At 45.9% G+C, this 15629-nt stretch overlaps 1 protein-coding gene across 11 annotated transcripts in view; it reads left to right on the forward strand.

Moving 5' to 3' along the window:
- Nucleotides 1–15629, forward strand: part of CRPPA (CDP-L-ribitol pyrophosphorylase A) — a 222658-nt gene that overhangs the window by 38911 nt on the left and 168118 nt on the right. For all 11 annotated transcript variants that reach the window (XR_009462635.1, XM_059728956.1, XM_059728955.1 and 8 more), the window contains exon 3: nt 1894–2043. Coding sequence is in view for 10 of the 11 variants with exons in the window: in XM_059728956.1 (XP_059584939.1) it covers nt 1894–2043 (150 nt within the window). In the remaining variant the exon portion in view is untranslated. The remainder of the gene's footprint in view (nt 1–1893; nt 2044–15629) is intronic.

A 15629-nucleotide genomic window follows, 5' to 3' on the forward strand; every position in this document is an offset into this window, starting at 1 on the left:
AAAAAAAATTTGTTTTGGAATAGGAACCTAAAAAAAAAGCCTATTCACAGAAAGACATTTAAAGAGATTTGTGATTGGCAATTTACATTTTACACATTTAAAAAATGCCTTTTCATTGAGTATACTTCGTGTTAATTAGAGTATGTAGTCTGTGTTGGATCTTGCACTTAAATAGAGGCTGCATAAATATAAACACAGGACCTCATTTTTTAAAAAAGACCATTCTTTTTCTGGATTTGAATATTTGTTCCTTAAATATAAGTTAGGAAGTTTTTGTGAAGAGATATGTTGATCTCTTTAAAACAGCTATAAAATAGCTAGAATACTGGCTCACTGTCTGGGACTCATCCTGAGGTTTTGAGCATCTTGATTCCCACTGGGTACATCTACACAAGATGTTAACTGTGCAGTAGCGTAGTTTACTGTGAAGTAAGTATGTGTGTTTACATGTGCACATGCTTACTACACAGCAAACCTTGCTAATTGCAAGCAAATTTGCTACCTGCAAATGCAAGTAGCAAATTTTACTTTCAATTAGTAACAGGACAGCAGTGCTCATGTAGATGACTGACCAGGAGCAAAACCTCCTGGGAGCTGCCTGCTGCCAGGGTGGGCTCTGCCATTGGAGGCTAGGCAGGGACTATGTACATCTGCCCTAGTACCAGGGAGCTCTAAGCCCCTTCCTCTGAGATCACAATCAGGGAGTGGGGGCTGGGAGATCCTTATCCCTCGATGTGGGCCCTGTGGTCATGGAGCTGGCGCTGGGAGATAAGGGTCTCCCAGCTTGGGCCCCATGACTGCAGAGCTCAGCCTGGGAGATAAGGGTCTCCCAGTGCTGGCCCCATGGTGTGGAGCTGGTGCTGGGAGCTTCCTGCTGGTGGGGTCTGGGGAGCTTGTTCCCTGCTCAGTTTCCCTGGTTGTTCTTCGCCCAGCTCCATGCTTGTGGAGCTGAGTAGGGAACAAGCTCCCCAGCCTTGGCCCCATGTACAGGGCTGGGAACTGTCCTGGTCAGGGGCAGGTTGCAGCCCCATGCCCTGGCAGGTAATCTAGGAATGGGGCTTGGAAAGAGCTGTAGGGATGGGGTAGGTCCCAGTCCCCTGTCCTGATCTGCCAGTGGGGCAGCTAGCAGTGGGCTAGCTGCTCCACTGATGCATGGGGGCAAGGGATTGGGACCTGCCCCTCCCTTACGGCTCTTTCTAAGCCCCATGCCCCTGATTGAGGAGCCAGGGCTAGGAGTTCCCTGCTGCCAGGGCAGGGGGGCATTGTCCCCACCCTGGCAGCAGGGAACTTCGGAGAGCAGGGTGCAATGTCCCAGCCCTGGTTAAGAGATAGCTCTCTCCTGGCCTGCTGCTCCCTGCCAGCCCCTGGGCTAGAGCTCCCCCTAGTGACGGCAGGGGCCCATTGCAGGGCCCCAGGAAGTGGGAACAGTTTGCTGCCATTAGCAGCAAATCTGCTCCTGTTTCCCTGCATGTGTAAACGCCTGCCTAGGAGTATTTACTTGCAAGTAGTTTTCTTGTAAGTAAACTGATCTCAAATCAGATGCATGTGTAGACATGCCTACTTTATATCACATTTTAATGTGGCCACATATCTCAGGATTGGCTACATAGCAGTAGGAGAAGTGTCAATACAGAATAATGGTGCTTGATTATGCGGGGGGAGGGGAGGGGGAGAAGGCTGTAAGTAGTGTGTTCCTTCAACTTTCTCTCAAGTTACTGGGAATTAAGGACATTCAATATGTGTCAGAAGGTGCTTAACACCTGGCGGCTCTAAGCCCCAGAGCATATGTAAAGAGGTTAATATTTCACATTTGTTTTGGCTTGCAGTTTCAGCAGAAATTAGTTAAGTTAAACATTCAAGTATATTGAAGACTTTTTTTGTTCTGTTCCCTAGGCAGCAGGAGCAATCCGTCCTCTTGTCTCGACTGTTGTTGCTTCCTCTGCAGACGGTTGTTTAGACCATTCACTAGAACGTGCCAGGTATAGAGCAAGTGAAATGCCTCAGGCTTTCTTATTTGATATAATCTATCAAGCATATCATCAGGTAAGAATTTTGGCTTTTCAAAATGGGGAAAAAAAAAAATTATTTCTACTCCTTCACTGTACTTTTAAGGGAAGTAATTCACCTCTTCTGATTTTTTTTTTTCTGAAAATTTGAGATTAATTTCTATGTTCCTATTCCAGATGATATCAAATCACATGTTTGTTGTTTTGCCGTAGTCTTCTGATGCCAGTATTTATACGTAGTTCATATTTGTTCAATTTTTACCATTAGCAAGCTGCCAAATACAGATGTGGTGATAATTATTGGATTTTGTGACAAAACATTTGTGCCTAATGATACATAATGAAAAACATAAGTATTATGAACCATATTATCTGTTGGTTTCATAGTAAATGATAAATTAATATCAAAAGGGAATTTCACTCTCAATAATGTCTGTAAAATTGTACGTTTCTTCCTTCAAGCATAAGTACATCATTGAATCTTTTAACTGTAATTGTGCAAAATTAGCATTGATTTAAGATCCCATTAGTACAGAAAACACAATTAAGGTAGAATACTTGTACTAATAGCAAGTATTCACTTCCTATTGCTTTTTCTCTATCTCCACTGTAGTATCTCTCATTGATTCTCCTTCCTTATTTTGACCCTTTTTTAACTCTTCCACTTTATGGATGAAATGTAAATGACCAAGAAAAGGCTCTTTTCTATCCCAGTGGTAAAAGCCTGATCACCTGTCCATAATTTTAACAAAGTATTTTAAAACTAACAGGGTGCGTCTACATGAGCATTTGATGCGGGACTAGTTCACTTGTGAGTAAACTACTAGCAAATAAATGCTCCCGGGCAGACATCCACACGTACAGGGACGTGGGAGTAAGATTTGCTGTTCCCATCAGCAAACTGCTCCTCCTTTCTGCGGCCCAGCAACAGTGCCCTGCTGTCACCAGGGGGAAGTTAGAGTTTCTGGCCGCAGCTGCCTGCAGCTGGAGGCTGTCTTTAAAAGGTAGCCCTATTCCCTAGTCCCTGGCCAGCTGTGTTTCTGGCCAGGAGCAGTGTACACATCATGGCGGTGATGATGTGCAGCTCCCAGTGGTGTCCTTGGATGGTGGGGCATGGTGTGCAGGTGCCTGGTCAGGGACCCCTTCTGGGGAGGAGCTAGTGCTGCTGCCAGTTGGAGGTGACCTGGCTGGCCGTGTCTTGCTCCACAGCCTGAGCCCCAGGAACTGTCAGGGCAGACACTGGCCTGGGCTCCTGAGCTGCTGGTGGAGGCTGGGGATGGGGAGCTTCATGGGATGGGCTGCTGGCCCAAGGGGCCCTCCCCCAGTGACATGTCACTGTGGGTGCCAGGCTGGAGTGGGGGCTCTGGCAGGCTGCCCATGCTGTTGTACACAGTGTGGCTGTGGCTTGTGTCCCGGAGTGCAAGGATCTCGGTCAACTTCCTCATAAAGGGCATGGACTTGTGGGCACTCCCCAACTGATGGTTGTGGTTGATGATGGTGACCCACTGTGCCTAGAAGGCCTTAACCTTTATGCAGCACTGCTGTGCCAACTGGTCATGCCCATGCTCCCACATCTGGCTTGACAGCCCCTCATAGATGTGGTTTGAAGCACCTGCCTCGTGTGAACTGCCACTGCACTTCAGCCTCTCCCATGCCACAGCGCCACACCATGAGGTCACCAGTTTCCTCTGTGGACCAATTAGGGACCTGGGTGGCAGCAGTGAATGGTGTTGGTGATGAGGCCATCGGGACTCCCTTGCCAACTCTCCAGGATTCTGTCCAACTGTCCCTGTGCTGCTGGAGCTGGGCAGCTGCCTGCAGCACCCAACACAGGAGCATGATATGGGGCTGGGAACTGTGTGGCGAGGCGATGCCCCACAGCACCTGCAGGTTCCAGGTAGGCTGCTGTGGGCAACTGGCATTGGCCTTGGTAGCTAGGAGCTGGCTGCAGCTTGGCCTGGGAGCTGGCAGGCCTGGCAGGAGCCTGCAGCAGGCTGGATGGCGCAGGCCTGGCAGCCATGTGGCACTGTCATGCCTGGCAGCGGCGCTGGGGTGCAGGCAGGCTGGCACAGGTAGACTGCAGCCTGTTGAAGGGCAGCAGAGGCCAAGATTTTCCGTTCAGATTCCCTGCCGTTGTACCCAAGAGCTCAAAATGCCTGCAGGCTTTTAAAGGGGCCGTGGCTGGAGCTGCTACAGAGGTTGCCCAGTCCTGGGGCAGGAGAGGTTTCCAGCCTTGGTTTCCTGGGGCTGAGTTCAGGCTGGCCCCCTAGTGGCAGGGATGACTGGTAGCAAATCTGCTCCTGGATGGTGTCTACACAAGCTTTACCGCGCAGTTAAGTACTCGTGAGTATATTTGCTGCTTGCATTGGCAGGTAGCAAATTTACTCACAAGTAGCAATTTTTTACTGCACAGTAAGTATGTGCACATTTAGACAGGCATGCTTACTGCACAGTCAACTACAGTACTGTGCAGTAAAACATCTTGTGTAGATGTGCCTGCAGACTAGCAGGCTTAAAGTTAGGTATACGCTTAAGTATTTCACTAACTCAGAGCATTAATTGAAGGACTTTGCATAGTCAATCCTGTGTGTGTAGATTATAATAAATTGTTGTGGAAAATATAATTATGAAAAATAAACATTTTACAAATATAGAAGTATGAAATACACCATACGTTACAGTAAATGGTTAGGTTTTATAATGCAGTGTTTGATATACTTTGATTAATAGCTGACCATGGGAAACTTGTAAATACAATCTCAGTTTTAATTTTCCTTTAATCTGATGTATTGCATTAATATCATTCTTATTCAACAGAAAAATCTGGATTAGTTTAATAAACCTTAACTTCTTTGCCCTTATTCCTCTTGATGTTTGCTTTAGTTTGCCGCACCCTCCATTCACAGTTTATTGGAAGCACTCCAGGCTTTAGTCTTCCTGCTCTACTTCCTCTTCACTCATCAGCTTGTGAGAATTGTCTATCCTCCAGGGATCTCCCAGGTTGGTCCCCGGGAGCAAAGAATTTCTTCATTTGTCACTTGGAAGGGAATTAGTTTTTCACTGCGTTAGCCATCATGTTCCCACTTAGCCTTCTCTTTTCTAGAGTAAACAAGCACTCAAAAGTGAGGGGGGAGAAAAAGGGAAAAAATTATCTGTTATAAAACTGTAGTTTTTAGTTTTTATGATGTTCACATATATTTTAAACTTCATGTTCCCTCCTGGTATCCCAGCTACTTCAGAGTTTATTATGGCGACAAAGGAAACAAGGGATGCATCTACATGTGCATGTTAATACGACCCAATAAACTCCAGTGCGTATTGCACTGGACTTTATTGCTCCCGGGCGCTGTCTTTACACATGCACCTGGGACTGCAGCACATTGAGCCAGGTTGGAGCCGTTCTAGCTGGCAGGGGCCAGGGCGTCAGCCTGCAAGCCTGGAACTTCTCCAGCATGGCTCAACATGTTACAGAGAGGCTGTCTAGTGCAGGGTGCCCCAACCAGACCTTCCAATGTCTCCTCAATAGCTCTTGCTGCCGCTTGCATCTCTGGGCTCAACATCCGTTCTCGAACCTCTGCTTCCTGCCCTTATCCATTGAGCAAGGCAAGGCAGCACAACCAGAAACTCCGGCCTGGGGGCAGTTGTGGAGCCTGGGCTCCCATGCAAGGTGGGAGTGCTGTGGGGTGGCACCTATGATGAGGAGAGGGTCAAGGTGGTCTATGCTTCATGGCATACAGCCCGCAGGGGGTTTGGACCTCAGCTGTTGAGAAAATGGGTGGTCTCATTGAGCAGATCATTAATTGAGCTGTTTAGGAAGATGGACTGTAACGCACAGATTCCTAGGGGAATAAACATATGTTAAAAAAATAGATATGCTGTGTCAAGACTGGGCATCTACCCATGTGATTATGTTTAAGCTGGGCTACTTATTTAAAAAAAACCCAAAACTAGGTATCTGATTTTTAGTATCTGTCTTACTTGGTAGATAGGCAACTGAGAGCAGAAGTGAAGGGAAGAGGAAGTGTAGATAGGAATTCTCTCTGAACCAATTTGGGGTACTGCCCTCAGGCATGTCCACATGACCCCTATAAACATCAAAAACAAAACTCTTCTTGATCCAGTTCAAGGGAGGGGATGCTGTAATGGCACGCTGCCACTTTTCTAGGCTCCATGCACAGCTTTTAGGAATGTGCTTCCTTTTCAGCCCAGGTGGTACTCTTCAGTTTTTGGGCAGTGATGGTTGTCTGGTCACACTTGGGCATGGGGAAGCTGCAGCATTTCCTGTCTTCATAAGAAAGGGTGGCTAATTGTAAGCATAGCAATGGACATGTAGACTGTAGGAAGCTTCACGTAAATGCTGTAATGCTAAATTCCAGGAGAAGTACTGTTGGTAGAATGTCCATAAAACTTGGGAATGAAATTGGGAGAAGAGAAATTCTATAAACTATTCAATCAGGGATCTAGCAGAAGATAATAAAAACTTCAAGCATTCTTATTAACCCCCACCCCTCCTTCCTGCGTGTGTGCATGCATAAACACACGCACACAATTTTCTTGTCTATCGGAACTCCACAGGGAAAATGGGTAGGGAAGAGTTGCCTGGAAATAGGAAGAGAACAGGCTGCTGTTAGGGCCACTGTAGTAGCAGTAGTAGTGGCTAACGGTTTGCCCTTTCAGCAGGTAAATAAGTAAGTAGCTCTCTCTGGAATCTGCTGTAGTAATATTTAAAGGGGAATAGCAATATAAAGAATAATTTTCTTAAAGATATATGAAACATTTTAATATCTTCTGTAATGGGAAGTCAGCTGCAGCAGTTTAGTCATATTTTGGCATAGGTCAGGCTGATCTTTCCAGGCAAAAGTCTAGACTGTTTTTGGGACTTTCCTGTGGGTACAAGCATTGCTGAATGAATCAGTGTCCATCAAGTGACATCATCTGTAGCAACTAAGAACTAAAAGAACAATATTGAACAAATGATTGATGAAAAGCGTGGTGTGTTGGAGTTAGGCCAGATGCAAAAGAGCTGTATACTTGAATTGGGACATAGTCATAATTTAGGGTTGCCATACATCCTGGTTTTACCGGATATGTCCTCTTCTTTGGACTCCTGTGCTGTGTCTGGGCAAATAGGCAATAGGCATGGTAAAAGCCCACTCTCTCTGATGGCACAATAAGTTGTTTGTATGTTCATACACAATGCCTCTTGTCCTATTTGCATGTTACTTAAATACTGTTGTATTTAGATCCTCTTGATACTCTACTCTAGTTACAGTAACACCTGTTCTAGTAGCACCAACTGAGATGAGGGCTCCAAGTGTTTTATAAGCACGCCGGCCATAAAAGACTCTGATCCAAATAATTTATACTTGAAATCATGGGGTATAAGATACTCAGCAAATGACAGGAATTGTTTTTAAAATAAGAGGAAACATCTGGGTTTTCTGCTGTCCGGGTCTGGCTGCTCTGGGCTGGGAGCAGCAGGCAGGCTGATTGGCTGTCGGGGGTCACGTGCTCCCCACGTGGGCTCCGGCAAGAGAGTGAGAGTGTAAGAGAGGGTGGGTGCACGCTTGCAATGCAGGAGCTGCTTGGCTTGGGCAGCAGAGCTGGGGGGTTGGGCGGCAGGGGGCTATGGTTTGGGAGTGAGGGGCACCGGCAGGTTGTGGGGCAGGGGCTGCGGGTCAGGGGTGAGGGGCACCACAAGGGGCGGGGGGCAGGGTACTGCTGTTTGGGAGTGAGGGGTACTGGCAGGGCTGGGGTCAGTTGCTCTGGAGTGAGGGGCAGCCAGCCCCCCCTCCCCCCATCATATTCTCTACATCCCAGTGACAGGTGTTCACTTTTTTGGACCTGGAAATATGGTAACCCTACATAATTAGGTGCCTACATCCAAAATTGTAGTAGGTTGTAGTGTTGTAGATGTGCTGGTCCAGGAAATATGATTGGCAAAGATTTTTCTTTGCGATTACCTCTTGTTGGACCAACTGTATAGTTGGAAGAGGACAGAAGTAGAGATAACTTGAGCCAAATGCATTTACCTAAGTTCTGTTTTAATAAGATGAATTGGAGTTTGCTATCCACTCTGGTAAAATGGGATATTTAAACTTCTAGCTGAGATTTTTAGGTTGTGAATTAATTGTGTGGGAATAGATGCATGTAAAAACACTGAAGGTCCATTACCTTCCTTTTTAAAGGTCACATATTAAATTGAAGTAGGCAGACAGATTTGAGTATACACTATAATGAATCAAGACAAAATGGTACTTGATCTGCTGGTGCAAGCAAACTGAGTTTGTATGTGCAGCTTGCTGGTGAGTCTGCATACTGGACATCAGACTCTTCAGCCGCTCAAGAAGCTGTGGTGGTATCCAGTAACCTACCAAGGGCATAATCCCCATGGTCTGCTGGGACTGATGGCTGCCAATGATAATAATGACTCATGATGCTGAGCTTTTGAATCTTTAAATGAAAGCTCACTTACTTGTTTAATCATCTTATCATATGATGGTGACATATTACAGTATTCATATCAGCCTCTATGAATTATTTCACACGTATTTTAGTCAGCATGGGCTAAATCCTACATCATTTTTACATACTTAAATAGCACTTGTGTAGTTTTTATTTCTGTATTTATGTACAGTTTAAGTTCTGTATCCACTTGTGGCAGACTGGTATCACTTAGGTATGTGTTACTTGCTAGAAATAAAATGAAGGAGGCTGGCTCTCGCTTTTAGCTCAATAACTTGATAGTTGTCATACTTGTCTAAGGGACAGAGACCAGGGTTTTAAGCCTGTCTCATCCAGAAGGGATTTGAACCTACAACTCCTATTTTCCTGCAAAGTGCTCTAACCACCAGACCATGGGCTAAAGCAGGCTTGTCCAACATATGACCTGCGGGCCGCCATGCAGCCCGCCAAGCCATTTTACCTGGCCTGTGGCGGCGGTGGCAGCACTGAGCCATGGCACCATGGAGTATGGAGCCGGCGGTGGCGGCGAGGCAGGCAGGGTATGCGGAGCGGTGGCGGCGAGGCGGGGTGTGGAGCGGTGGCAGTGGGGCGGGCAGAGAGCACGGAGGGAGCGCGGTGAGGCAGGCAGGGAGCATTGCGGAGTGCGGAACCATGGCGAGGCGGGCAGGGCCCGCCCGTGGGCCCTAGCCGGCAGCGAGGGGAGGGGAGCTGCTTACCCCCGCAGGGCCCAGGGGAGCGGCCCTGCACGGGAGGCTAAGCAGTGGCCACTGGCAGTGCTGGCTCGTGCCTGCCTCCTCACCCCCCCCCTCAAGCCAGCCCACCTGCCCTGCCCTGTCCCACAGCAAGGCAGTGCCTGCTCCCCCAGCCAGTCTACACCCCCCCGCCCCCTGGGGCACTGCGGCTCTCCGAGCTCAGCCGCCCGCGCGCAAGGCCCTAAGGGGGCTGCTTCTCATGTGTTGTTGGGGACGGGAGGAGCCCAGCCAGGTCTGCATCGGCCAGCAGAAGTGGCGGGAGAGCCGTGTGCCGCTTGGGACGGGACGAGCCTGCACCGGTCAGTCCCGAGCAGCGCACGGCTCCGCTGCCATTTCTGCTGGCCGGTGCAGACCTGGCCGGCCTCCTCCCATCCCCAGCAGCACATGGGAAGCCAGCTTCAGCTGCATGCTGCTTTTCCTGGCCAGTGCCCACCTGGTTCTGCCCAGGCGGGTCCTGCAGCACCATGTCAACCTGGGCATGGCACTGGCAGGCTGGGCGGGCCCCAGGTTAACTACGGCCTGGCCTTACAGTTCTCCAGCACCAGGTCAACCCAGTTCTAGCCAAGCGGCTCCTGCAGCACCATGTCAACCTGGACATGCATACCATGTCAACCAGCACCATGTCAACCCCTGCACCTTCATTGGTGTCAAAGGTCACGTGACATCACTTCCTGATATGGTACCACTTCCTGTGATGTCTTTGAATGTGGCTCGCCAGCCCACTGGGTGATAAAAAGTTTGTGATTTGGCCCCACATTCAAAAAAGGTTGGACACCCCTGGGCTAAACCTTCCCAGTGTACTGTAGCCCTCCTTGAGGGTGATCCACTGGATAGCTGCAGGGGGAAGACATAGGGCTAGAAAGAGGTGAGTAGAGTAGAGGGAAGGTGGTTTAGTAAGATAGATACTTCCCAGGAAGAGAGTGGGCCCTGGCCCTGGTCCCAACGGCTTTTCTGCACTTTCCTTTCAATGTACATTAGATAAAACAGATAAAGAGCCAGAGGTTAGCTAACTGTGGTTTTCCTGCTACTAAAGTTTGGGAGCTTACCTAATATTACAATATTATTATAATCTAAATTGGGCATAAGTAGCAAAAACTCAGTTTAAGTAGCTATGTCGGTGCCACTTAGATGTATAAAGGTAAAGTAGGATGCAATCCAGTATATGAAATTAATATACAGTTTTGTGGTCTGGTACTTTAGTCATATCTGAAACTTTTTCACATGAATTTAATGTGCAGCCTTGGAAAGGGTGCATGTGAGAGAGGGAGAGAGAGAGAGAGAGGTAGAGTGGGAGACTTTGTTAAGCTCTAATATGTAAAATTGAATTTTGCATATAATTTTTTGTAGTAATTTCTTATGTCTTCTAAATCCATGTTGCATAAAATTTGTTGGTGTGTAGCATATTAACACCTTTTAAAGGATGTGCATGTGTATGTATGTGTGTGGTCTTTCCTGCCTCTCATCAAGTCTGTTATGGAATGCTATGCATCAAAAAGTGATAATTGATTAGTTAGGAGCTGGAAAAAAAAGAAAATAACCACCTAATATAAATAGACTATGTATGGTGCTGCAAGCCAGTGCTAGTGTCTTACTAGCTAGAATCCTAGAGGTAGCATATTTCTGCCTGTCTTAAAAATGTAGTTGTTAATTATAATTTTGTATTTGAAAAACTTTATTGTACCATTTAAATTGATGTGTTAAGATTCTGGTGGTCTTTCTGATACATTGAGAAGCCCTTTAGTGTGTGTGTGTGGCACTTTTAATAAAACTTAAATTTCATAAATTGCTGAATTTTATTTACATGATTTATATGCTGCCCTCCCTAACAAAGGCTCAGCTGCCCTACCCAACAAAGGCAGCTTATAACTGGAGAAGCAGAATAACAATTCTAATCTTTTCTGTCTCAAAGGTATCTTTTAGTCTTTCCTAGTAAGAAAGGTTAGCTCCAGTGGCATCCTTGTCTTGGCCAAATGCACAGAACATGGACTCAACATTATCAACACACTGTTCCATGAGAAAAACAGGCACAAGACATCATGGCAACACCTGTAATGTAAACATTGGCATCTGATTGATTACATCATTGCCTGTGCCTCACATTGCAAAATTGTCCGCATTACCCATGCTATGCTAGGAGCTGATAATTGCTGGACTGATCAGATTCATGTGCTTGGTTATGTCACTCAAACTGGCTCCCAAATGATGGCTGCAGCAGAAGTAATGCAGATGGAAGATCAACATCGAAGGGCTCAAGAACCCAGTCAAGCAAGACCTTTTCCACCAGTGCCTCAAAGAAAAATTGGTGAATTCCAATCAAGAATAACGGGAGACTGTCAGAGAGCACTCAGAGTACCTTCAAGCTCATCATCATCAGCACATGCAAAGAGACATCTGGATTCTGTACCAGGAAACATCAAGACTGGTTTGATGAGAAGGACTGGGAAATCCAAGAGTAGATATGCATGGTTTTTTTAATACCAGCAAAGTTGTTTGTGGTCCAAGCACTGAGGGACCAACCCCCTTGAGACCTAAGCACAGAGAAGACCTGATCAAGGAAAAGGAAGACATCAATGCCTGTTGGAAGGAGCATTTTGAAGACCTCCTCAGTCAAGACTGTTGTTGATGAGAGTGTTCTCAACTCCATCCTGCAACACTTAGTCAGAGATTATCTCAGACCTCCAACCCTTGAAGAGGTGAGGAAAGCTATCAAGCAGATGAAGAATGACAAGGCACCTGGATCTGATGGCATCCCTGTTGAAATCTTCAAGTAGGGGGGGAGGAGAAGGGGAGAGGAGCTCTCATCATAGTCCCATGTGCTCATATTAAGGATTTGGAATGATGAGCAAGTCCCAGATGACCTCAGGGACACCATGATTATGACAGTCTTCAAGAAAGGAGACAAGGCTAACTGTGGAAATTAGAGAATGATTTCTGTCCAACGCAGGAAAGATCATTGTGAGAACCTTCCTGAACCATCTTCTGCTTGCTGAGGAGCTTCCGTTGAAATCTCACTGTGGATTTAGGGTATCAAGAGGCAAAACTGACATTATCTTCACAGCATAGCAGCTGTTGGAAAAATGGTGGGAACACCATGAACCCCTCACATGGCCATTTTTGACTTCACAAAAGCATTTGACTGTCAACTGAGAAATGCTGTGGAGGCTTCTTATGAAGTACAGATGCCCACTGAAATTCATCATCATTTTTTGCCTGCTGCATAATGGAATGTGAGCAGTGGTTCTCAGTAACGGATTTATCACAGATCCCTTTGAGGTTCAGATGGGAATTAAGCACAAAGTTAATCAAGGCTGCATCATCGCTCCAACACTCTTCTCGATTATTCCTTACCACACTGTTACCACATTAACTTTCAGAAGACTAAGGTCTTCCATCAACAAGCTCTTAATGAGCAGTTCCCACCTCTGGTAATTCAGATTCACAGTGAGACTGGGGAAAGTCTAGTACTTCCTGTACCTCAGAAGCCACCTCTTGCAGAAGGCTGACATCAAAGAAATCCAATATCACTTCAAATATGCAAGTACAACCTTCAGGTGCCTGAGGAAAAACGGTGTTTGATCACGACATCAGATCTGAAACCAAACTCATGGTTTATCAAACAATTGTGATCCCTGCCTTTACTGTATGGAGTTGAGACATGGACATTGTACAGGAGACACCTCCGCTTGTCAGAGAAGTGTCATCAACACTGCCTGAAGAATATCCTTTGAATCCAGTGGGAAGATAGATGCACCAATATTAACATAGTCTCACAAGAAAACACTATGAGCGTTGAGGCGATGTTCATCCAACGTCAACTTTGTTGGATTGGCCACATCATCCGGATGTCTGACTCCAGACTCCCAAAGCAAGTTGTATTCTTCTAGCTCAATTGAGACACATGTTCAAGAGGGCAGAGAAAGTGCTTCAAGGACGTTCTCAAGGCCAACTTGAAAAATGCAACATTGACATCAACTTGTGGAAGACTATCACCCAGGATCACCCCAAATGGAGGAAGAGTCTGCTGCAAGGGTCTTAGTACTTTGAAACCTCACGATGACAACAGGAGACAGAAAAACAGTAGCCTCAGAAACAGCATTTTGCTGACCGAATTGAGAATCCAGAGCCACAGAAACACATGCCTGAGTTAGAGCAGAGTCTGTCAATCCCGTATCGGCCTCATCAGCCATCTTTGGACCCAGAGATGAGACATTCATGGAAGATGATAATCCTCAACTGTGAGGGATTGCAAAAGAAGAAAATCTTCTAGCACCTGCAAGTACTATTTTTCCTTGTAAAGAGGAGGGATATACTTGGTAGTGTGGTAAAGGCAAATAAGTTCACTTCAGTTTGTAGCTGTTGGGGTCATTACACTTTATATTATATAGGAATATACATATGGGAGTTCATTGGCAAACAAATTAATTGCATGATAGTATCCAGTTGTGGAATATGAATTGTTTCGCTCTGTGTAATCCAAGTATAAAAACCAACCTAAGAGAGGAGGAAGAAAATGCTGATAAACTATCTAGGAACCATTAGGTCTTCATGATTGATAAAACATGGCTGTCCTAATGTAGACCTATACATATTCCCTTATATACAATAAACATTAAGTTGTTGCTGGTTTTATCTAAAAAAAATACGTATATTTCCCATGCATTCTGCTTGTCCTATTCTGTTCTGGGTTTTTTATTTTTATTTTCATATGGAAGGAAGTTCAAACTGTTTGGACTACTTTAGGATCAGTTCCCTTTGCCTGAGAATTTTTTAAAAGTTTGTTTTTCTTTCTGAATGGAAATGAAAACATATTTTAAAACATATAATTACCTTTCCCCATTCAACTCTAATCTCACATACATTGTTTTAAAGTAGAGCCTAAGTGTGCAGACAGACATAATATTTGAACTTCTCCAAGAATGTCACTGATTTGAAAACTGGCTCTCATTTGTCCTGGTTGCGATGTGTTGTCAGGTACGCTGCCAAGGACTCCACATGGAACAGTTACCTTTTTTAGGCACTGCCATGCTTTCAAACTGCCAGCAGGGGGTGGTAGTGAATACCCAGCCCAGCATGCATCAGTGATGTGTCTTAGTTTCCACCCAAGCAGGAGAGGAAGACCCCGATTGGCTGCACTCCAAGGAAAAGGAATTTTGCAATTTTTCTGATCCTCCTCACTCCCATTGTTTTCAGTAAAGATTAATTGAGTTCAATAAAGAATATTTCTGCACTTCACCAAAATCTGCATGGTGGTACCTTGATTGGGGGTGCCCAGATGTGTGTATGTGTGGGGGTGGGGTTCCTGGAAGCTGGGTGCTCTGGGGCTCTCAAATCTTTCATGGGTTTTAAACAGTACTTTCTTCAAGCCACTCGTTCATTTATTTCAATTTCTGGCAATGTACCAGGGTTCAATGTATCACAGGCTGATTTGGGTGTGAACAGGGGCCAGCTGGTTAAAGGGTCAGGATGGTGTGGTGGCCAGAAGAAAAACTCCTGCTCTGAGTTTTCAGGGTGCTGGGTGCTTTGGGAAGTTGTTTAAGGGACCCATGTCAGTGGTTGGGAAAGGAATGAAATTGACCAGAGGCTTGGGGAAAAAGTGATGTTTAAAACATGTGGAGACCTAGGACAGCCACCCAGGACTGCAGAAGCAGTGGTATAACCTCTACCCACTTAGCAAGCCCTGCAAGCCCAAATCAGTGAGGCCCTGACTCAGTCCAGTACCACCAATGGAATGAAATTGATAAATATCTTGGGAAAAAGTGTTGTTTAAAAGTGTTTTTTAAAAGCTGTAGAGACACTGGGCAGCATCCTCAGAGTACGCAGCATTATGGAAACCCAGAAGCAGGGGTACTTCCTTTACCTACCTGACCACTCCACGCACAGTTCAAATTAGCCTGGAACAGTATGGATTGGGTCAAGTGCAGGCAATGTAGGTTGGCGCAATAGAGTTTTGGCTGCAGACAGAGTAGCCATTTGCCATATGGCTTTTGGGGCAGCGGTGATGGTGGCATGGAGCAGTGCCTGTGGGATGCCTGGAGGACTGACCAAACACTGGTCATGGAAAGCTTGATGTCCACAGTTCAAGAATGACCAGTCAAAATCCTACCTGATTATTATGCACTGGGACATGGGCAATCTTTCCTAGGAGTTAATTGCCCCAAGCACAGGTGTAGTTCAGGCTAGTTCTCTTTTCACCATGTATTGCACTACTGATTTTCCTTTTATTCAGAGTGACAAAGGGAATTGACATATTTTGCACAGCATTTGTGCCGCTATAAAAAATTTTCTGGCAGTACAGATGAGATGTCAAATGATATCTGTGTCTACCCTTAGTTTTTCTTTGAGGTCTGTAGTAACCACAGTTATGATTATTCTGAGCCTTACCAGGGAAAACTCATGAGGAACTCCC

The sequence above is a fragment of the Alligator mississippiensis genome, chromosome 5 (assembly GCF_030867095.1).
Source record: "Alligator mississippiensis isolate rAllMis1 chromosome 5, rAllMis1, whole genome shotgun sequence".
Taxonomy (NCBI): Eukaryota; Metazoa; Chordata; order Crocodylia; family Alligatoridae; genus Alligator; species Alligator mississippiensis.